A 23622-nucleotide genomic window follows, 5' to 3' on the forward strand; every position below is an offset into this window, starting at 1 on the left:
CATACTCACATCAACAAAAGTATAACCCTCTGGCATGATGACATATACAGCTTGAGGTCTTAAATTGTATCAGATTCAACCTTCAGAGTGCTTCAAAAATTAAAATAAACATTTTCACCTTAAATTATGTGGCATTGTTACCTCTCATGCACATACCGATACTTACCTAACAATTAGCTGAATTCTCTTAGCGTTATAGTTTGAAGGCATTGTCCATCAATCCTGTCTCTCATCAATCTATTTATACAGTAGGTTACATGGTGACAAAGAGAGGGTACATGAAGACAAGTTTTTTTTTTTAACGTAGTAACTTTTTATAATAGCTGTTGCAGTGACTACCAGTGCTAGATTTCACAGAGAAAACTAATTTATTATATCTAAAAGTACATCAATTGCTTTTTATATATTTCTTATTACAAGACTATGTTTTTTGTGGGACACATCTAAGCTGTTATCTTTCATGACTGATCTGCTGTGTAGTTGCTGTTCAAAGTTGGGGTAAAGAGAGAGGGTGAGCGTGTTACAGGTGAAAGTGATAACTGGTCGAGGCTGCTCCCAGGTGGCACAGGTGGAGAACTCCTTCTATCAATTAATGCACGTGGTATAAGTAAAAGATTTGAATGGGATTCTTCTGCTTGCTTGAAATTCTCGTTCCTCCAGTATGATGTCAAAGAAGTCTTACCAAATTAATTATGTAAACCTTTGTCAGCAATATCACCTTTAGTTGGGAATCTGATTGCATAAAGCAGATTACCCTTTCCTCCAACCATTGCTCTGATAAATAAACAGAACACTTGTTGAGTGTTGAGTCCAGAAGACTCAAGCAGACAGTGTATTTTATAACTGTTGGAGTAATGTGGTCATGGTAATTGCCTGCCATTAGAAAATGAATTCAGAACTCCCATGTTTCACAGGCCAAATTCTGAAAGAACTCTAAAGCAACCCTTGATTCTTTTCATTATGCATATTCATGTAATTTTGGATACTCTGACTCCCTGATCAACATTCATTAATACTATGAAATGCTTTAAATCACCTCATTTAAAACATTTTGTTCTGTGATCCACAAATGACTAACATTTGGAGAAGTTTACATAATACAAATGATGTGCATGTTTAGTGTAAATGAAAGATTAAAATATGAAGCTAAAAGTATGCAAACATATGCAGGAAAATGCTGAGGGCCTATTAACTGAAACAAGGATTTTATACCTTCTTTTCCTTTAAGCTGCTTCTAATTGTATTTTAGTTGGGGATCTTTTGAAATATCATGTTCTCAGGTGAATAAAATCACCCAAGTGCTTGGGGATGTTTTGAACTTGCTGTTTTCCTACCTTGCCCAGACAAAAGCTTTTCTTATTAGATCTGATAAGGTGCTCGTTTTAGCTCAGTTAGGACAATGGACCTTGGTAACCTAACTTTCATGCCTTGAAGAAAGAAGTTTAGGAATTGTCAGTATACATTTGGAAATGTGCTAAAGTGGTAAAATAGGTTTAATACTTTAAACAGAATCTAGTTTTTTTTTTTTTTTCTGTTCAGTAGTGTTTTTATGTGCACATTTAAAAAATACATCCACAGTAATTTATAGTCGTCCATAATATAGGACTTTCTAACTATGAAGATAGAGTTATTTGAAGAGAATCACCATAGTAACTGTCACATTAAATAGCACTTACATTATCGCTTGCAAAACATCTTTTAGGAGACACTCACTTGGCAGTTTGTTAGAAAACCATGTATATCAGGGGATGAGAGTTCTGTAATTGATTGTGATGTTTGGGGACTTTTTATAGTAATCAATAAGGAAGCATAGATTTGTAACCATTCTCAAAGAGGTGTTTTTTTCCTCTCTCTGTATATACCTCTTCTCCAAGCCCACACAAGAATTTTTTAGTAAAAAAGAAATGAAAAAAAAAAAAATTAACTAAGAATTCAGAGGACTTATAGGGTAAGGAAGAAATTACACAATTTTTAGAGATCAATTTATTTGTACCACTCTGAGACTGGTCCTTTAGAGGGCAGAAATGAGTGATGGGCAATACTCCAGAGCAAATATTGACCAAGACTAATTGTAATATTAAATCCCCCTAGACCAGGTATTTTCATTTGGAATATTTCAAGATAAAGATCAAATATGTACAAACTTTAGAAAGACATAAAGCTTATTCAACTAAATAGAATACCTTGGATGTTTGTGTGTGTAAAAAAAAAAAAAAATATATATATATATATATATATAAAAATAACCATTTTCAGCAATTTTTCTCAACTACTCAAGGTTCTTAGTTTAGCCTCACCGTAAATTTTATTGGAGACAAAAACTTTTAACACCCGTGAGCCTCACTAACTCTGTGCTCAAAGATTTTCTAAGAACACCTCTTTCCCTAATGAAATCTTTTTTCTCTTCCTGTTTTAGCGATACAGTGTGGAAATGTCCATCAGGGACCTGAAAAAGACGGAGCTGCTTAGTAAGGTTGAAGCTTTGAAGAAAGGTGGCGTTTTACTACCAAATGATCTCCTTGAAAAAGTGGATTCAATTAATGAAAAATGGGAACTGCTTGGGGTATTTGCATTTTTATTACTGTTTGTAGGTTATGTATACATTTTTTGTGTAGTGAAGTACTCTATCTGTCTGATTTCTAATTTGAGGCACAAATATCTCTCTCTTTCAATTCACTACCTACATTTCAAACAAGCTATTCATGCTATTATGGGGGAAAAACACTGCTTTTCCTCTTCTGTTGATTTTTTTTTTTTTTTTACTCTGAGCTTGTCTCCTTTCAGATTTTTAATAATTTTGGTTCTTTAATACATAAAAAAGTAAGTAAAATATGCCATGTATTATGGGTAGGCACAAGTCAACTGTAATACAGTATATCTGATATACATTGACTGTCATGCTTGAATGAATGTTAATAGAATTTATTCCAAAGGTACATGTTAGAGACATCCACTGTTTAACTATTTACTGTACCCTTCAGATGAAAAGTGGAGTTGTCACTACAGCTTTCAAGTCACACTAAAGCCACCAAAACAAAGATGCAAATTTGACCCAAATCTGAATTGCAGAATTAAACCAGCCTCTGTTTTGTGCCTCAATTTCCAGCTCACTTTTAACAAAGGCCAAAAAAAAAAAGTTTCATGTAATTCATTTCACGCCATGATGGGCTGGGTCTCAGCCAAGCACTGAGATGCAAGAATCTGGCAAAAAGGCAATATAGAGATTCTGTTACCCAGAGACCAGGATGGCACTGTGCAGGGGACAGTTCTGTCCTTTTGTTGGAAGACAGCTGAGAGAGAGAGGTTAGACTCGATTTTTTCATCAACTTCTCTCTTAAATTGCCTTCACTTCAAATCAAGGGTAAGCTAAATTTGTCAATTACTTAAATGATTAATTCTAACAGCTAAGTATGGGTGGTGTCAGTTATGGAGCATGATTTTGCATGCCTTCCCTTTCCTGACTTTTTTTTTAATTTTTAAAGAAATAATACTCCAAAAATATTTTGAATAAAAAGCTCTCCATGTACCTTGATGACTTGGAGGAATGCCATGTTCAGTTTATGCCATGCTTAATCTAGGTGATTAAAAAACTGCAAGTATAAATCCTTGCTTTCTCATCTAAATTCACCACACTCTGCAGTTGTACAAAGTAACTTAAAACATTAAAAGTTTTTATTCTGACCTATTGTTATATCACTTTTCAATTATTATTAATGGCTTTCATTTTATATATGGTGATTTAGATCTGAACCTGCTAAATTCTATAGAATTCATTGATCTCATTCAGGAGAAATGTGGTTAGTGTCTGACATTTTAAGGATTGTTTACTAAATAGATGAGAGCAGCAACTTTATTTGCTCAGTAGATAAAGTGATGGTTTGTCTGTGCTATACTTTCACGTATCTGTTTCTAACTTGATAAATAATTAATAATAATTTTTTTGGAAAATTGTTTGAAGTATGTCATATATATAGCTCCCTAAACAAAAACTTTAAATCAAGATAATATTAAAAAAAAAAAACCAGAATCTTTCACTATCCTTTATGAGCCAGATACCTTTAAAATGGTTGCCATTTTGACAAAAATATCATTCGAATGCAGTATGCTGAGTGTTGTTATGATTTCTGGGGAGAGAAGGGTGGAAGGAAGATTTTCACAAAACGTGTGCCACACTACCACCACCCGGCACACTGCTTTAATTGGCATGATTACATTTTAATTGGCATGAAAAAAAATTTAAAGACAAGGATTTTAACTTCTAACAATGGTAAAATAGAGGGATATGGTTTTTAATATTACTTTCATCTAAGGTGAACAGTGTGGAATGGAAATACATTAGAATGAAATGTCAGTGGTGCGTACAGTTTAATCTGTGAAATTTTGTCCCCTGTGCTGCATATTACTCTGTCTCAATTGCATATTAAACAACCCTATCAAGGCAGGCATTGGCATCTGCTGTGCTGACACAAATTGTGAATTAAATGAAATTGATGTCCTCTGTCGTATATTTATGAAGACGGACCATTCTCTGAAGTATTCTGTTTATGAAGAATTTATGATTGCAAACTGTTCCAGAACAAAAAAGTGGCAATAAATTCTTTTTTGTGACCCTACCCTCCAAGGGCATTGATTTCACCTCCTGCTGCTACTTTTGTTACAGCATAAAAACAATAGCTAAATCTGGATTCCACTGAGGGTCTTCAAATTATCAATATTTGCACCATGAAAATACAAGGGTGTTGCCGGGAAAGGCTATTTTTCAGTTACGATCTCCTAAAGATACTATTTACAGAACACTGCACAGCAGATGAATGTTGGTTGACTTCATTTTATTTGTGTTTTAAAGCTGATGTTTGTAGGTTTAATTCATCCTTATAGAATAACTCCTTCTGATGCTCCAAATAGAGTGTTTTTCACCAAAAAAAAAGAGCAAAAAAGCTTCCTCTGACTGTACTCCATGCCATAGTGGTTCATCTAAGCAGAGTTCTAGCATAGTGGATTGGGACTCATTTTAACACTTATTTTAGAAATTCTAGCATCCACAAATGCGAAGTGGGAAGAATTGAAAGGTTGAATGATTTCCAGGGCAGGTAAAATCGACAAGAGTGCCAAGGAGGTTGCCCCTTCTTAACAGCCCCGAATCATAAGGTTTGGGGAATTGTACTTCACAAAACAACAAAAAAAGAAATTTCATTCTCTTTTGTGCAATCTTCTCTTGGCCTCTTTAACATATTGATTAAACTCAAACTTCTATCTCCTGAAAATTTTAGGCAGAGAATTTTTACTGTAAACTCCTGTCATGAGAATTCAAATGAATTTTTATGAGTGACCATGGTGAACTGTTGGGTCAGAGCTCCTTTCTGTTAGAGGAAATTATCAGTGAATGAGGTCTTCTTAAGCCTCTAGTGGTAGTCAGAACAACACCCATGGCTTGAGAATCAAGTTCTTAATGGAACAATGAGCTCGTCTGAACTGTCAGTCGTAACACGGCAGGTGCAGCAGACACCTTCCAGGTGGGCTCTTGTCACCAGCCAAACTGTGATATGTATTTGGTACCTATGCTAATCAATGTTTTTTCTTTTTCTTTCTCTCTCTCTTTTTTTTTTGCTGTTGGTGTTTTTGTTTTTAATCTGCTGCATTAGAAAACCCTAGGAGAGAAGATCCAGGACACAATGGCGGGCCACAGTGGGTCGAGTACACGTGACCTGCTCTCTCCTGAAAGCGGAAGCCTGGTAAGGCAGCTGGAGGTCAGGATCAAAGAACTGAAAGGGTGGCTGAGAGATACAGAGCTTTTCATCTTCAATTCCTGTCTGAGACAAGAAAAGGAAGGAACAATGAATGCTGAGAAACAACTGCAATACTTTAAGGTAATAAAAAAACAATCAAAGTTGATAAAAAGCTTTCTTTATGGTAGGGATGAAATATTTATCAAGTACATAAAGTATTATACCCATGTATCTATGTATCACTGTGCACTTAAATGTTTCCTTGAATTTATAGACACCCTCCACATTTCTTATATGCCAGCGTCTGTGTGTTTATAAAGATGAACATTAAGCATATCAAATACACATTGTGTAGGGGAAATCTCTGCTGCTTGTGGGTTTTGTGCAGAGCCTATTGAAGGAGGGCTTTGATAAATTAAAAGCAGACCAGCAGACACTCAAGACAACCAAGGACTTTGAAAGGCAGACCTACATGTTCTATAAATAATGTGGCTAAAAATACTTCTATAAATTGATATGATAGAAGAACATGATTTAATTGAAGAGTATTAATGCTCACAAAAGGAAATATAATTTTTACATATGAAAGAATTAGTTACTTTCAGAAGGAAGAAATAAAGTAAAAGAGGTTCCTACATTAGAGGCATTTTCCTCCATAGAAAAATGTCAACCTTAGCAACACAGCTATGTGCATGTTTGCTGTATGTCCACGAAGAAGTGTTCCCCTTGTTTGTTCCCATGGTTTACACAATATCTATTCAAAAGCAGCTTAAAATTTAAATGCTGGCTCGTACAGGCCACACTAGCCTGTACTACTTGAGCCCTCCCATCAATTCAGTGATTATTTGGGCTCTGGCTGGTGTCAGCCTAAGGCTTTTGGGTTGCAAACCTGAATTTGCTGGCTTGAGAGGTTTGAAAGAGGAGAAAAGGGGAAATCAAGAAGGAAGAATTTCTTGATACCAAGCAAGTGGTTCTTCTCAAAGCCTTCTAGGACCAGGTTTTCTTCATCTCATACCTTCTGCCCTGCCCTCTTCGAGCAGTCTACATATCAGAGAATGTAGTCACATGTAGCTCACCTTCCCTTGCCAGACAGGCAGGCTCCCCTTGCTAACCTGCAGAACCCAAGAGGAGGCCCCCTCTAGGGTAAGGGCACTGGATTTCTCAGTAAGCCATCTGTATCACACACCTACACATTGCTTTCTACTTGAACTCCTTGTCTGCCATTGAGTTGAACTTAAAAGTCTTTTGCCAAGGCATATGGGTTTCACTCTGTAACGTCTAATATCCGAAAGATTTGTTATTTGACCTCCGCTTGTTTAAGTCTAACTCCCCATTTCGGGGAGATGAAGTCTTCAGATATTTCCCTCTGTGTTATTTGAACTTTACAGGTACCTTGCAAAAGCATCCTGGTCATCAATAGGCTAGATGTTGTGTAACATATTTTCTTTCTGTTATGCCTGTAATGCAGCTTTAGTGAACTGGTTAGTGGCCTCAGTTAGTTTTCTGACCTTGGTCATATTTCTTGTATGATCCCTGGTGCCTCAGTTTCTTCATCTATGAAATGGTATGCTGATAATATGTATCTCACACAGTTATGAGCTCACATGTGTAAATCATTCTTTCTACTTTTTGTAATGATGCATTCATAAAGGATAGATATTTCTTAATATTATAAGACCAAAGATGTTACATAATAATTGGAAACAGTAACAGGAAGTTTGTTATTACAGTTATTTGTATACCTGCCTACCTACCCACTTGGCTTATACATAGGTAACTGAAAGCCAGTTTTTCCCACATCCGCTATTATCATAAATGGAAGCATAAGCAGTTCTGCATTGATTTCACTGGTGCTGCCAAATGACGTTAGCTTTATGCTTTAGGTTTATACACTGTCATCAATGTCATTTTCAGCTAGGTCCTAGTAACAAATTTAAAAGAGATTAAGAGAGACAGAGATATGTCTCTTGGCTTCCAAATCATTAAACAGTTTCTAGGAGTTCCAGTCATTTGCTAACTAATACTTTCTGGCCACTAGGGTATATTCACTACACTTAATTCATTATTTACGATGTGTACTTTAGTGCCTGAAAATCATCATAGAAGTTTTCTTTTAGAAGTACTAGAGATACTTTTTGCTATTTTATTTTTTCCTCAAAGATGATTTTTCTTTAGAGCATTTTTATGTTTTCAGTATCACTATTCATTAGTGATACTACTAATGCCCCACTTTTATGCCTCACTCTCACTTATTTAGCTATTAAAAAAAGTTATTATTACATTATGGTTAATAATAATATAGTTATTAATAATAACTAAATAATAAATGATAATAACAACACTTCACCATCTGAGCCACCAGGGAAGCCCAAACTAATAATATAGTTATTATTATTTTAAAAATAATAAATAATATTTCCTATTCCAAACAACAGATAGGATCTTGATGGTAATAATAGCTCATCTTGTGTCTTTCCCAGCCCTGTTCCATCCCCTGCTACCCTTACCTAAGATAGCATGATCCTGAATCCCATGTTCTTTATTTACTTTCTTTCCTCTGGTAGGAAGGAATATTTTTAATTTTAGTTGCTTTTAACTTTATTAAAAGGTAATCATGCTGTATGTTATCTTTTAGGATTTCTTTTTCACTTAACATTATAATGCCAAGATTCATTCATCTCACAGAGTGTGGCTGTAATTCACTTACTTTGACATTGTGTGATATTCCATTATATGTACCTGTATCTCACTTAATGCTACTAGCAACATATGAGGTTGGTATTAGGATCCCGACTTTGCAAATGTGGAAACAGGCACATGGAGGTTAAGTTTTGTGTGTCCAAGGCCACACTTGGTAGAATTTGGTTTTCAATCCAGAACTGTCTGACTCTTCTAAAGCCCATTCTTTGAACTTCTATGCAAAATTGATATTTATTGGTATTTACTAAATGCCTTCCCATGCCAGGTGACTCAAAGGGAAGAGCAGGACAGAACTAAATGTGATTGTTTCTTGGTGGTAATTTTATTAGTCACAGTCTTCAGCAATTTGGCCAGAATAGCAAATGGCTGTAGCTATTAATGATCTAGAGAGGTGAAAATATTTGTGTTTTTGTTTTACATATTTGTACAATATCAGTGTCAATTTCTTTGCCATGTATCACTTTTAAAATTGAAGCTTTTAAAACTTTTTGAGAATATGGAGTCCTGATGATTTTCTTTTATGACCTGGAACTCTAATCTCTTCTAAAGTTTTGACCTTGAGGAATTTGGTCAGATAAGCTAAGTGCATCTAGCATGATAGCACTTTTTTTTTTTTAAAGAAAGCTTTATGCATATTTGTTGTAATAAATGTCTTTCCTAGCCAGAATTATAAATATTTCTGAGTTGTTTGCTCTTTAGTGCTTAGTGTATAATTAGTTAAGTATTCTGTATATTACCACATTCATTGAAAGAATGAAACCAAGTGTTCGTAATATAATAATATTGTAATATAATGTTTATAACCTGTCAAAGTCATAATTGGTAATAGGCATATGCAGAATATGAACTTTTTACTTACCCCAAATCCAAAAAAGCAGATAACCTCTGCCTTCCTAAGTGATAAAACCACTTAGATAAGAGAGTTATTAAAGAACCTTTGTGTGTCAAAAACTCTTTGCCACGTTCCGCCTTTTCTTATGGGTTCCCAAATGTCTTCTGCTGTCATTGGTCACACAGAAGACAGGCTTTATCCACAGGGTTTAGCTTTATGATTCTCCATTCTCTAAAGTCTCAGGCTTTTAACAGAATGAATTTCTTTATGTGACACCCAGAGTAATGATAGATAGGCCACAGTGCACTGCCCAGGAGAACAGGGAAGGAGGGTGCTGCATATAAAAAGGAAAATCCGTCGCTTTGTAGACACAGCCATTTCCTTCTCAGAGCTTGGTCTGGGATGAGAGAAAGGATCAGGGTCTTACGTTTTCAGAAAAAGAAAAAAAGCAATTGTGGAATTTATTCTTTTCCTTTAAGGCAGTAATGTGATAAATGTAGGATTAGACATGAGGCAGAATTCTACCTAAGAAAGAGTCAGAGCCCTGGATGGGAGAGACAGGAAGGTGTGAGCCCAGGGATAGAAAGGCAGAAACGGTTCAGGAGTGAACACACTGTGACAACAAAATGCAGACAGCACATCCGAGATGTAATGAGGCCAGCTGGCAAAGGGCCCCTTAGAGCTGTGTGTGTGCGGCTTCAATGCCATTGGCTGGAAAGCATTGCTTTTTAACAGTGACCCTTCAGAGAGAGAAAAAAAAAATAATTCCTTAATCATATGTTCCTTGTACCCCGTAACGAAGTTCATTATTCTAAAGACTCAAATTGGGAGAAATTATCCATTATCAGTTAAAGGAGGCTGCAGCACTGGACTGGGTCCAGAACCAGCCTAGGAAGGATAAGTCTAGACCAGCCAAGGGGCTCTGTCACTGAGAAGAATGAGTGGAATAGATATGGTTGCCTTCTCAATGACTGATGTCCCAAATTTGCTTACTAATTTAAATTTGACCAGGCACTTTTATGCATGTTATTATATTTAAACCTTACCCTAACAACATAAGTTGAAAATTGTGATCACCTTCTTATGTGTGTTTTTATTTATTTTTATGAGTGAACAACTTGAGATACAGAAAGTGAATTCAGACAGCAACCAGCAGTGAAGACAGAGCAAAAGCCATGGGCTTTAGGTTCAAATTTTAGTATTCTCCCATTCTGTCATTTGCTGACCCTTAAATACACTGAAACCTTGTCTTACCTTAAATCAAGGGTTAGCAAACATTTTCTGTAAAAAAAGCAGATAATACGATCTCTGTCACAGTTGTTCAACTCTGCTGTGCTGTGCTGTCAGTTCAGTGTGTCAGATTCTTTGCGACCCTATGGACCATAGCCCACCAGGGTCCTCTGTCCATGGGATTCTCTAGTCAAGAATCCTGGAATGGGTTGCTGTGCCTTCCTCCAGGGGATCTTCCCGACCTAAGGATCAAACCCGAGTCTCTTACGTCTCCTGCACTGGCAGGTGGGTTCTTTACCACTTGTGCCACCAGGGAAGCCCATTCAACTCTGCTATTATAGAGTAAAAGCAGCCAGAGACAATATGTAAATGAATATATATGGTGTGTTCAATAAAACTAATTTACTAAACTGTTTACAAGAGCAGTTGGTGGGCCAGATTTGACCAGCAGACTTTAGTTTCCTGACCCTGCTCTAGATTACAAAAATTACCAAAAACATGGTGATGGGTACCATCTGCATGCTAGAACTGCAATAGGAGGAACAAAACATTCTTTTAATAACTGTAACAATGACAACCAGTACTTACTGAGTGGTCATAGGAGGTGAGTCACAGTTCCTAATTTTTTCCATTCACTTATTTAACACTCATCACAGTCTTGAGACAGTTGGTTTATTATCCGTATTTATGGATGAGAAAACTGAGACAGGGAAAATTGAAGTTACTCAAGATCATACTGTTAGTCAGGGATAGAGCCAATAGGCCAATAGTCAGACCTAGAAAGTTTGCTCCTGAATCTGCCGCTACTTTGTAGACTCATTAGTCCCTGGGTCAAAGAACTATTTCTGGAAGAGAAAAACACATTAATTTGTAGCTTACTCTGTCGTTCCTTCCTTTTCTGATTACTTGGATAGCCATCTATAGGCTGTTGGGTTGTAACCCCATCAGGAGTTATAACCCCTGGCTATAACCTGAAACCAACCCCCATAAGCAGAGGGCAGGAAAAGACAGAAGAAAGAAGCTGACCACTCCAGATTGGTAGTTGGCAATTTTAATAAGAAAGGAAACTTAGGAGGCTTGTCATGGGCAGCCATGAGACAAGCAGATTTCCATACCTGCCAGAATCTTAAAGGTTTATATAGAGGCTTGACCTGAGTTCAGTCATATATGGAGTCCATTTAGTCTTATCACCACACTCTTATCTCTAGGCCTTGTCCTTGGGACAGCTTCTAAGAGGGACAGGGGTAGAGACGAGGAATCCAGTTGCCTAGGTTCAGCTTGAAGGTCAAATTGATAGTCACGCGACTCAGTGTTTTAAATTTTGGAAATCAAAATTTTCAGAGTAGGGTTTTTAACAGAATTTCAAATTAACTCTGAAGTTTGCAGCATTACTAAGTAATTAGCTGAAAGGGAATATCACTGATGTACTTTTACAAAATAGATAAATAAAAGAGCTAAGCACAGTTCACATGGTTTCAGAAGTATTTTCCCAAATCTCACTCTGTAATTTCCGGAAATAAAAATAGAACCAATCTAGCCAAGAGGTTTAAAGGGAATTTCCCATGTCCACTATAATCAATCTCAAATGGCACCACAAATAATCACACTTCCTGTGTCCTTCAAAACTCTCAATATTAAGGAGGTAAGGTTGAGGGACCAAAGAGAATAGTCTGGAATTTTGAGATATGAGAAAGGTGGCCATGTTCCCTACAGGATCATCTCTGCTGCTGTGTCCTAGAGCCACTCATTACAAACTTGGTAATGATGCTGTTGGCAAAGCTGCAAACAAAGAATTACAGTAATTCATTCTGGCTGTAACAAAAGCTTGTAAAATGCCTTCAAAATCAACAGACCTCAAATAAGATTTAATCCTTTCTATGTGTCTTAAATACTTTTTTTAAAGCTATATTAACCATATATGTTCATAAAAAAACACTGAAATCAGCTTTTATCAGATATTTCCCCTACTGTGTGTGTGTGTGTGTGTGTGTGTGTGTGTGTATAATTCCATCATCTAACATTTCTTTGGAAATAATTGTAAGTAATTGAATACAATCCAGAATTGCCTTGTAAAGAGAAAAACATTGGCTGGATTAAGGTTGAAGTTCAAAGATAGATCTAAATAAATGTCATTCACACTGACCATCAGGGTAGTGGGAAGACCCACAGGAAATTTTTATAGGCAATCCCAGTGTAAGCCTTCTAAAGTACAGAAAATGGAGTAACTAAGGCCTAATTCATTCTGAGTACACCTTTTTCTAGAATACACTGAATGATCCCTGAAGTGGCACATTTTGCCTCAGAGTTAAAGATGCAGAGAGGTAGCTATGTACTCATTTCATATGTATCATTTGTATTATTGCTCTCAGATATGACTCAGATGGTAAAGAGTCTGTCTGCAGTGTGGGACACCTGGATTTGATCCCTGGGTTGGGAAGATTCCCTGGAGAAGGAAATGGCAACCTACTTCCGTATTCTTGAGTGGGAAGTCCCATGGACACAGGAGCCTAGCGGGCTACAGTCCATAGGGTTGCAAAGAGTCGGACATGACTGAGTGACGCACACAAAGGCTGAGATGGTAATCTAGAAAGATGACAGATATGTCACCTGTCCTTACTTTACTGCTGCCTGAAAAACCACAAATAACTGTCTTTAGGCTCTGAAACCACAGTGATGAATATTTCTGTTCTTACTAAATTTCTTCCATTCAGTTCAGTTGCTAAGTCGTGTCCTACTCTTTGCAACCCCATGAACCACAGCACGCCAGGCCTCCCTGTCCATCACCAACTCCCGGAGTCCACCCAAACCCATATCCATTGAGTCGGTGATACCATCCAACATCTCATCCTCTGTCGTCCCCTTCTCCTCCTGCACTCAATCTTTCCCACCATCAGGGTGTTTTCAAATGAGTCAGCTCTTCGTATCAGGTGGCCGAAGTATTGGAGTTTCAGCTTCAACGTCACTCTTTCCAATGAACACCCAGGACTGATCTCCTTTAGGATGGACTGGTTGGATCTCCTTGCAGTCCAAGGGACTCTCAAGAGTCTTTTCCAACACCACAGTTCAAAAGCATCAATTCTTCTGCACTCAGCTTTCTTTATAGTCCAATTCTCACATCCCTACATGACCACTGGAAAAACCATAGCCTTGACTAGATGGACCTTTGCTGACAAAGTAATGTCTCTGCTTTTTAATATGCTGTCTGCTGCTGCTAAGTTGCTTCAGTCGTGTCCGACTCTTTGCGACCCCATGGACTGCAGCCTACCAGGCTCCTCTGTCCATGGGATTTTCCAGGCAAGAGTACTGGAGTGGGTTGCCATTGCCTTCTCCGATAGATATGCTGTCTATCGGAGCATAGGTTAATCATAACTTTCCTTCCAAGGAGTAAGCGTCTTTTAATTTCATGGTTGCAGTCACCATCTTGCAGTGCTTTTGGAGCCCAGAAAAATAAAGTCAGCCACTGTTTCCACTGTTTCCCCATCTATTTGCCATGAAGTGGTGGGACTGGATGCCGTGGTCTTAGTTTTCTGAATGTTGAGCTTTATGCCAACTTTTTCACTCTCCTCTTTCACTTTCATCAAGAGGCTCTTTAGTTCTTCTTCACTTTCTGCCATAAGGGTGGTGTCATCTGCAATCTGAGGTTATTGATATTTCTCCCGGCAATCTTGATTCCAGCTTGTGCTTCTTCCAGCCCAGCGTTTCTCCTGATGTACTCTGCATCTAAGTTAAATGAGCAGGGTGACAATATACAGCCTTAACATTACTTAAATATTATTTTAATTGTTAATAGACTCAAGTTAGGAAGGAACTGGGAGTACACAATTGTCGAATTGCCCTTCATGTAGATAAGGTTGAAGCAGTGAATTTGATCCACTGCAGTGTAGAAGCCTAAATGTGTGGGTTCAAGATGCTTGAGCTTATCCTGTTTCTACCTATTTCTAATCCATGATTTTTCTTAAAGCCCCAGGTTTCTTATCTTTAAAATAGGCATAGTAATAACACCTAACCTCATAGAGTGGCTATGAGTATTAAATGATATAATATATATGAAAGTTCTTTAAAATAGAGCCTGCCTGATGGAAACTCAATACATATTAGCTATCAACATTATAATTACTATAGCATAAACTTGTCTTTCTTAAAAGGCATTTATTTTAAAACAGTATACATATATACAGTAGATAACATAAGTGGTAAATAGTAAATGGAGACATTTCCATGGATTTCAATTACTTCAGAATTAGTTGTATGATCTTTAGGAACTGAATTATCTATTAGTTGCACCATTTACCTATTACTATGTAGGTAAAGAAGGTCACAAGACAGTTGTTTTCCTCTCAAGACTAGAAAAAAAAAATGAGGTAGTCAGCAGACCTCCTAAGTTTGTGCTCTGACCTATGGACTGGACAGCTTTTCTGGGGTGTAGAAAACTAGATCCCAGATAATCAAAGGTGGGTCTCCACATTGGGCTACTTTACAGATTTTGTGCAAGGTAGTGATTCTTGGAGGGCATTTTCTTCTCTACTTTCTGTCTCCCTGACTCTTGTCAACACCCCTTTATAGCTTCATCATATTTCTCACAGATCATTGGTCTACAGATACATACATACCCCCACATACACAATTAGACTTTCATTTAAGGAAACAAACAAAACTTTTTTTTTTTCCCAATGTTCATGTTGAATTGTCAATCATCTTTTTGTAATTTTTCCATATCATTCTTTTATAATTTAACTAATCAATGGTATTTATTGAATATCCTCACTAGGTTCTGTTAGTTGGCAGTATTACGATCTAGGATTTTCAACTGTGTAATCTCAGCAACTAATTTCTCTTCTCTTTGTCTAATATTCTTTATTTGTAAATTTGGACTCTTGAATGAAAAAATATTCTCTTCAACTGTAGCATTCTGTGATTCTGCACTAGCCATCTTTTTTCTATCATTAAATTTATTCAATTGCAGGTGCCATTTAATTCCTCTAAACAATACTTTGGCTTTGGCACAAAATTACTGGTATATAATTAACTTTATATACCAGGATTCATGTTTGTGTCATTGAAAATGCTACCTCAGAAGGACAAAAGCATCTTTTGAACCCAAGTTGCAATGTTGTTACCTTTGTCACCATGGTTGTTGTCTCTTCGTACCCGTTTTCTTTCTAATATTATAGTGTTTTTATAATTTGAATAGAGATACTGCATAAAATGTAAAGGTAAACATCTTCCTAGTTATGAATTTCAGTCAGGATGCTGGCACAGGTAACGTGTTTTGTTTCATCAGAACTTGGTTGATTTAAAAGTAGAAAGAAATATGTCAGTAAAATACTGGTGCAACTAGTATTATTAATATAATTATATTCATTCTCATACTTTCAATAATTTCTTTTGGCATTTGCATTTATTTTACAAGAATATGAAGAATATTTCAGAATTAATTCTTTACACAATTTTTTTTATTGCTCAACCTCAATTTTTTTATACCATAGTTTTTTATTGAAAAAAGTTATTCTTAGTACTGACTATTGGATTGTCTTCTAATTTTATAGAAAAAGTACATTTTTGGTATATTCCCCAAACAATTGCATGTCTGAAAATGTATTTTTCTTGACCCCACATACAAACAATAGCTTGGCTGAATTAAAAAGTTTGTTATGGGTTGTGTAATCTTTTGCCATCAAAACTGCTAATGATTCTTTTGGGATTTGTGGTGGTAAAGGTGAAGTCTAATTTTTGTGGCCACATAGTAACTTCATTTTTCACTTGTATGTGATAGAGTGTTATCTCTTCATTTCTTCTTCTGAGAGCTTGGTGAGTCCTACTTGATTTTGAAAAGTTAAATTCTGCTTTAGATCAGGAAAGTTTTCCTACTATTTGATTATTGTTTCTTTATATGTTTGGTGGTTTCCCTTGTGGCTCAGCTGGTAAAGAATCCACCTGCAATGTGGGAGACCTGGGTTTGATCTCTGGATTGGGAAGATCCCTGGAGAAGGGAAAGGCTTACCCACTCCAGTATTCTGGCCTGGAGAATTCCATGGACTGTATAGTCCATGGGGTTGTAAAGAGTCAAACACTCACTTTCACTTTCACTTTGGTGGTTTAGCCGCCAAGTCGTGTCCCGCTCTTGGCAACCCCATAGACTGTAGCCCATCAGTCTCCTCTGTCCATGGGATATACCAAATAAGAATACTGGAATAGATTGCCATTTCCTTCTCCAGGGATCTTCCTGACCCAGGGTGCCATTTCCTTCTCCGGGGATCTTCCTGACCCAGGGATTGAACCCAGGTCTCCTGCATCATAGGCAGATTCTTTACCAACTGAGCCACCAGGGAAGCTTTATATGTTTAATTCCCTCCTTTTTGATGTCCTGTTCTGTATATACTGGTGAGCCTACATTGACACATCATAAACCTAGAGTCAAGAGTTTATGTTACAGTTGTGTTGTACATTCTGTGGGTCTGGACATTATACATGATGGACATGTATAATGACATGTCCATCAACATCCTGAGTAATTTATCTGCCTTAAAAATCCTCTGTATTCTGCCTATTCATTCCTCATCCCCCACTCCCCACCCCAACCTCCGGAAACCCTTGGTCTTTTCATTCCTCATACTTTTGCCTTTTCCAAAATATATAGTTCTATCATAGTATGTAGCCCTTTCAGATTAGCGTCTATCACTTAGTGATATGCATTTAAGATTTCTCCATGTCTTTTCATGGCTTAATAAGTCATTTCTTTTTAGCACTGAATAAGATTCTATTGTCTGGAGGTACCACAGTTTATTAATTAATTCATCTACTGAATTACATCTTGGTTGTTTCCAAATTTCTGTAATTATAAATAAAGCTGTTACAAACATCCATGTGCAGTTTACTGTGGGAATAAAACTTTTCAACTCCTTTGGGTAACTACCAAGGAGTGTGATTGCTGGATCATATGGTAAGAGTGTAATCATATGGTAATCATATGGTAATAAGTTTTGTAAGAAACTCCGAAAATGTCTCCCAAGGTGTTGGTACCATTTTGCACTCATACCAGCAATGAATGAGAGCTCCTGTTTCTCCATAACCTCATCAGCATTTGGTGTTGTGTATTCCAAACTTTGGGCATTCTAATAGGTGCATGAGGATATTTCATTGTTGTTTTAAGTGTATAAACTTGTTGAGAATAGGAACTTTTAAAACATTTTTTATTGAAGTATAGCTGATTTACAATGCTAGTTTCGGGTATACAACAAAGGGATTCAGTTGTAGATAGATAGTTTCTCTTATAGTTTATTATGAAATACTGAGTATCATTCCCTGGGCCATACAGTGGATCCTCATTGGTTATCTATTTTATATATATAGTAGTCTGTATCTGTTAATCCCAAACTCCTAATTTATCCGTCCCCCTTTGGTAGCTATAAGATTGTTTTCTGTCTGTGAGTCTGTTTCTGTTTAGTAAATAAGTTCATTTTTATCATTTTTATAGATTCTACATATAAGTGATGTCATATGATATTTGTCTTTCTCTTTCTGGCTTTCCTCACTTAGTATGATAATTTCTATGTCCATCCAGGAGTAGGAACTGTCTTGAAGTTTTTGGTTTTTTGCATGCCCTTCACAGTAACACAGACATTGCTTTAGGGTTGCTAGATATTAAAGAAGTACTTAGCGGATTGTAGAACTTCATCATAAGATGGTATTTGAGGTCATTTGGCTAGCTCAACCTCCTTTTTCCAAAGAGGAAAAAACCAAGTCTCTGATAAATTAAACTATTCACCCAAGACCACACAACCAGAGCCAGATGGCAGCCCGTATCTCTTAAATCCTAATCCAGGCCATAGTCCAATAATACCAAATGGATGATTTAATGAGTCAATCAGTGATGCCTTTGTAATTTTCACATCTTAATTTTTCCTCTATAAAATAGAGTAAACCTATCTCATTCAATGAATAGAAATTAAAAATGATCATCACAATGAACATTGTGATTTGCAGGAAATGTAGAAACACTAATACAATGAAGTACTGTTTTAAACAATATTACAAATAAGTATGACAACAAACCAAGGCTCTTCTGGCGTTGGAACTCAGAGACTAACCATCTTGACCTGCAACATCTTCTCATTTCCAGGGGCTTTACTCTCAGGAGTTCAACTCATTATGGAGTTTGCTATCAATTTTTCCCTTTTGTTTGTGTTTTACCTCCATATGAGGAGCTTAAGGAGCCTTGCACACATTAACTCATGAATCCTCCCCAAACCTCTCTAAGATAAGAGTGGAGGCATAAATCATTATTCCTATCTGGCACAAAGATGGCCTAACATCTCTTTTAATTTTTCTGACACTCCAAATTGTTGATTAAATCCTGACTTATACCCTATACATTTAAAATATAATATTTTCTTCCCCAAGGATATTTTTCTCTCTTTTTCAGTTTAATGTCATCTAGGTAAGTAAAACCAGGTAGATAGGTCTGATGTTAGAAGCTCATTTGAGAAGCACAGGATAATAGGCTCCTCCTATTATCATATGCTGGCTCCTCCTTGTCCTATGCTCTTCTCATTTTCTAAAAAATGTCCCTCTTTATTGCTGCTCAGTCATGACAGGAGAAATGTCCTCTAGAGCCTGGAGAGATGTTTGAAAACCAATTCACTTCTTTATCTGTCAGCCAGGACTACCAGCAACAGAACCAATGGATCCATTCAACTATGTCACCCTAACTGTCTATAATATAAACTCTGGTATAACAGACTTCACAGTTTTACAAAAGCAACACTGGAAGTTAAATTTACAGTCTTGTGTACTTTGCTTAGGCATGTGGTTCTTACTATGAAAATATTTGGAGTTAGACTTTGAAGATGTTAGAACATGACCAAGACATGAGAAGAATCTTGAGACTAAGTAAGGATGATTTGTGCAAATGATTGCAACCACCCACTTGTCCAGTTAAAGCCATTGCCCACAGTGCAGGCCAGTGAAGAGGAAAATGAGTAAGAATGATACAGACTAAATGAAACTAATATTCTATCATCCCTAAAAGTTTATCAGCAAAGATGAGAGTCCTCCTGCAACTGAATTTTATTATTTTTTAAAGGACCACCATATGAAATTTTTCCTGTCTCAGAACAAAGTTATATAATAATCAGATACAAGAAGATGGTAAACACTAAAGGATCATTGCATTTTAGAGATGGGGTATTGAGGGCACATAAAAGTTCTATCATTTACTGAAGATCACATAACTAGTTATTGTATAAGAAGACTGTAAGTTGTTTCTTTCCCCCCTCAATCCAAGTTGCCTCTCAAATGTTCCACTAAAACACATTTATGCTTAGATCACTTGTGTTCTACGTTGCTGACAGATGAAGGAGATTAATGAGAAAACTATTCTCCAATTTAATTTAATCTTGTTTGGGGGAGCAAGCAGCAGAAGGATGTGGTGTCTTTTCTCAGAAAAAGAAAACATATTCCTCTAAAAGGAAAATTAGCTTTGTTCAAGAAACTGCTCTCAAAAATTTCTCCTGGACCTCTGCTTTGTTTGAGCTATGGGAGTGTTTAAAGAATGAAGTTCTTATTACATTTCCTTCCCATAAGGTTGTGGAATATTGCTTTGAGCTAAGTAATCATTATAGCAATTTACCAGTTGGCTAATATTTAGTCAGCATCTCTCTACTACTTCACATAACAGTTGAGGAGTGTTTTGCCATTATGTATTAGTTAAACTTCTAAACGACCCTGAGAGTGCGGTTAGTATTACTGCACATCTGGGAATACTGAAAGCCGGTGAAAAAGGAGTCAAGTTGCCCTGGGCTTCCTCCACAAATGCAAAAGAAAGAGCTAAGAAGCAAATTCCCAATGGTCCAAACCCACAGCAAAGTGTCCTATTTATTTTAGGTGCTATGAAAATAAAATCAGAAATATGAAGTTTATAGAGTTGGCTATACCTCAGCCTCTTCCAGGTCAGGAAGGTATAAATGAAAAAACAGAAAGGTCTTTCTAATGTTGACTTTTGTCCCTAGTATCATTTTCCTCTTTTTTAGTGGTGTTATTCCCCATAGCCTAACTTTCTTCCTGCACTCTTGCTGGATCCCCAGAGTTCTGGAATTTATTTACTTCCCATCTGTAGGACTCTTGAATAGCAGTAATACTTCCCTAAAATACCAGTTCCTAGCTGTTATACTTCAAGTAACACTGAGCTTTGTGATGAGTTCCAGGAGTGGCTTCATAGGAAATACAAGTAAGTTAGCCAGAGATAAGTCTGAAAAAAATAGGATTTGGTGGAGAAGACGGTTGAGGAATAGTCAACTGTGTATGGATAAGAGCATTAGAAAAGTATCACACAGCAGAGTTGACTGATTTGTGAAATTAATTAGTCCAATGATCTGTCTTCTCTATGTTACACATTATCCCTGGGAATTCCGTATGTGTCATCCTTGCTCCTGTGTTCTCTGGCTTTCCTTCTGAATGGTACTTCATTCTCCAGGTGTGGTTTTTTATGATGATTCTTCTTTCACCTGAACTCACAGATGAGTTCAGATAGTTGGGATCCATAAATAACCCAGAGAAGAAAATCGCCTTCGTCTGTTCTCCAGATGAAGAGAGTATTACTTTAAAATACTTCCCATGGAATCAGTAAGAGATAAAAAGCACAGTAGGCATTGTAAAAAGATTTCAAAATATAATAATGTAAAAATAAATGGCAATTAATGCCTTATCTACTTATGAAAAGAGTGACTGTAGGATTTTCAGAAAAGGTATTTATAGTATAATGGCTAAGTTGCATTTATATCCAGCACCCCTTCCCTCTTATTGCTAAAAGTTACCTTTCTATAATTGCGAACTAGTTTAGCATCTTAACAATAATGGACATGTTTTTAGGAGATTATTGCCAAAAGTGCATTCTTTATTCCAGAGGGACTCTGTAATAGATACCAGCATTTTAGTAATGACACAAGCAATCCGTAAGCTATTACCATTTTCTTTAGAGTAACTTAATCTTCATATTGTGCTATATGTCTGGAATTTTAATAGTATTTTTAATTTAGAAAAGGAAGTATATAACATATTACTAATTACATGTGGATATGAACTAAGCACATGACCACTGAGCTTTATTCTTAAAAGCAAACATATGTAAAAGTACTTAACATAGTGTAGGGTAAGTCACAAAGAAATTAAAAATGCCACACAGGGCTAGCAACAGCTTTCATGGAATAACACAGAATCTTCATTTTTAGAATGCTTATCAAGTTTGGTCCACAGTTAAGAAGTAGCTAAGAGGAATAGAAATACTCCTTTCCAAATAGAATTAATATTTTTTAAACAGATGAATGTATAAAACATTAAAACATAAATATGAGTATGTTAAAAGAATGGTTTTTTCTTCGATGACACCATTCATCAAAGGGTGTCTAAGAATTTTTAGTAGTAATAGTCATGGTAGCCCTTAATGATTCATCTTGATTGGTGAGGATTCTAGATTACAAGAACAAGATCTTTTTCTAGGTCAAAGGTCAGGCTAATTAGGCCATGGTGGTAAAGATGGCATTTCACTTATCTGCAGCCTAGATGAACAGAGGGGAGGTGGTTTTTCTTACAAATGAAAGTGTTCACTGAGAATACTTTGATTTTAAATGGCTAAAAGAAATCATTTAGTGTTAGAATCTAGACTTATACTGTCATGTACAATTTTAAAACTATTTTGGCACACATCCCAGACCCTCTTCAAGAAGCCAATAGAGATGTGCTTGGTGAATCAATTCAGGGGGCTTTAATGCTATTTTTAAAATCTAGCTTTTACATTAAATAAACCAGTTTGTTATTTTGCAAGAAGTTATAATCTACTTAAAACTGTCATTCTCTGTTTCTGACTTGCAATTAGATGGTATTTCCAAAATGTCAGACCTAGATTCTGCTTCTACCGTCATCATAATAAAATGTGACAGCCAAGATATTATATCAATACCTTTTCCATAATTAGCAATAAGGACCCTGCCAAGGGTTAACTAGAAAAGTTTCACAAATGTTTTTCTACAAATGGTCCTGAAGGCAGTATTATGCTTTTAAAATCTGCTAATGTAGCAAAGACGCATGACAACCAGGAGACAAATCTATGAGTAAAACTGTTTGGAGAGAATAGTTTTGTAGTGTATGATGTATGGTATGTAAATGAGCTTATTAGGACTCTCATCTATTTTATTATTGGTGACCAATTTAATAGAGGCATTTAAAAAACAATATTTCTGCCTGACTCCTAGAAATGAAGACGATACATTGATATAATTGAGAGCAAATGATTGCATGTCATGCCATTTAATCATGTCATTTTTCAATTGCTATTTTTTGCACTTCACTGCATGCTTATAGAATATTTAGCTTCAGTATAGATCAAGTCCCAGAGTTTGCAACTGAGCTGAGTTCTTGTATTGGCTGGTGTCTTTTAAGTTCGAAATCAGTTAAAATATGAAGATGTCTTTTGTCCATATTTTCTTTAAAATATTCAAGTCATCATTCACACCTCACTTGGGTGTTTTAATTTTTTTTTCTGTTTTGAAGAATTACTCCTTTACAATTGTAGGTTGGAAATTCTTATTTGCAGCATACATTATACAGTAGGTATAGTTAAGCACATAATTGTCTCAAGAATGGAGCTGTCAGGACCAAAATATCTCCTGACCCCTTGCTGGAAACTTTGCTAATCATTTGCCTAATGAATGTTTCTCACTTTTGTTAAATCTCTTCTTTATTATTTACATAATTTACATCTTTCTCAGAAAAGAGATTAGCTCCCACTGTCTGCTAAAATATGAGGTTCTTGAGGGCAGAACATTTTGACTATGTTTTGTTCACTGATGTATCTCAACCACTGAGAACAGTGTCCATTATAATATGTGTTTATTAAATATTTGTTCAATGAATTAATTCATATTTTTCCACCTCTGCTATCTTAACTTCCCTAGGCTTAAGAATTGCATAGTTTACTAATTCTTACTGTATTTGCAGGGTTAGGAATGGGTATAAGATAAACCCCTGATAGGTATATGAACCAAGTTGTTGGTCCTCTCATCGACAGTAAGTTTATGGCTGCAACAACTTCTGATTAGGACTCAGGGGCAGAGATGGTCTGAAAATGTCAAAATTTTGCAA

General features: G+C 36.3%; 1 protein-coding gene across 2 annotated transcripts in view; it reads left to right on the top strand.

The window, feature by feature from the left end:
* Positions 1-23622, top strand: part of AKAP6 (A-kinase anchoring protein 6) — a 588857-nt gene that overhangs the window by 503888 nt on the left and 61347 nt on the right. For both annotated transcript variants that reach the window (XM_061159147.1, XM_061159148.1), the window contains 2 exons: positions 2417-2563; positions 5643-5867. In XM_061159147.1, coding sequence (XP_061015130.1) covers positions 2417-2563; positions 5643-5867 — 372 coding nt within the window. The remainder of the gene's footprint in view (positions 1-2416; positions 2564-5642; positions 5868-23622) is intronic.

Source organism: Dama dama, chromosome 13 (genome assembly GCF_033118175.1).
Source record: "Dama dama isolate Ldn47 chromosome 13, ASM3311817v1, whole genome shotgun sequence".
Lineage (NCBI taxonomy): Eukaryota > Metazoa > Chordata > Mammalia > Artiodactyla > Cervidae > Dama > Dama dama.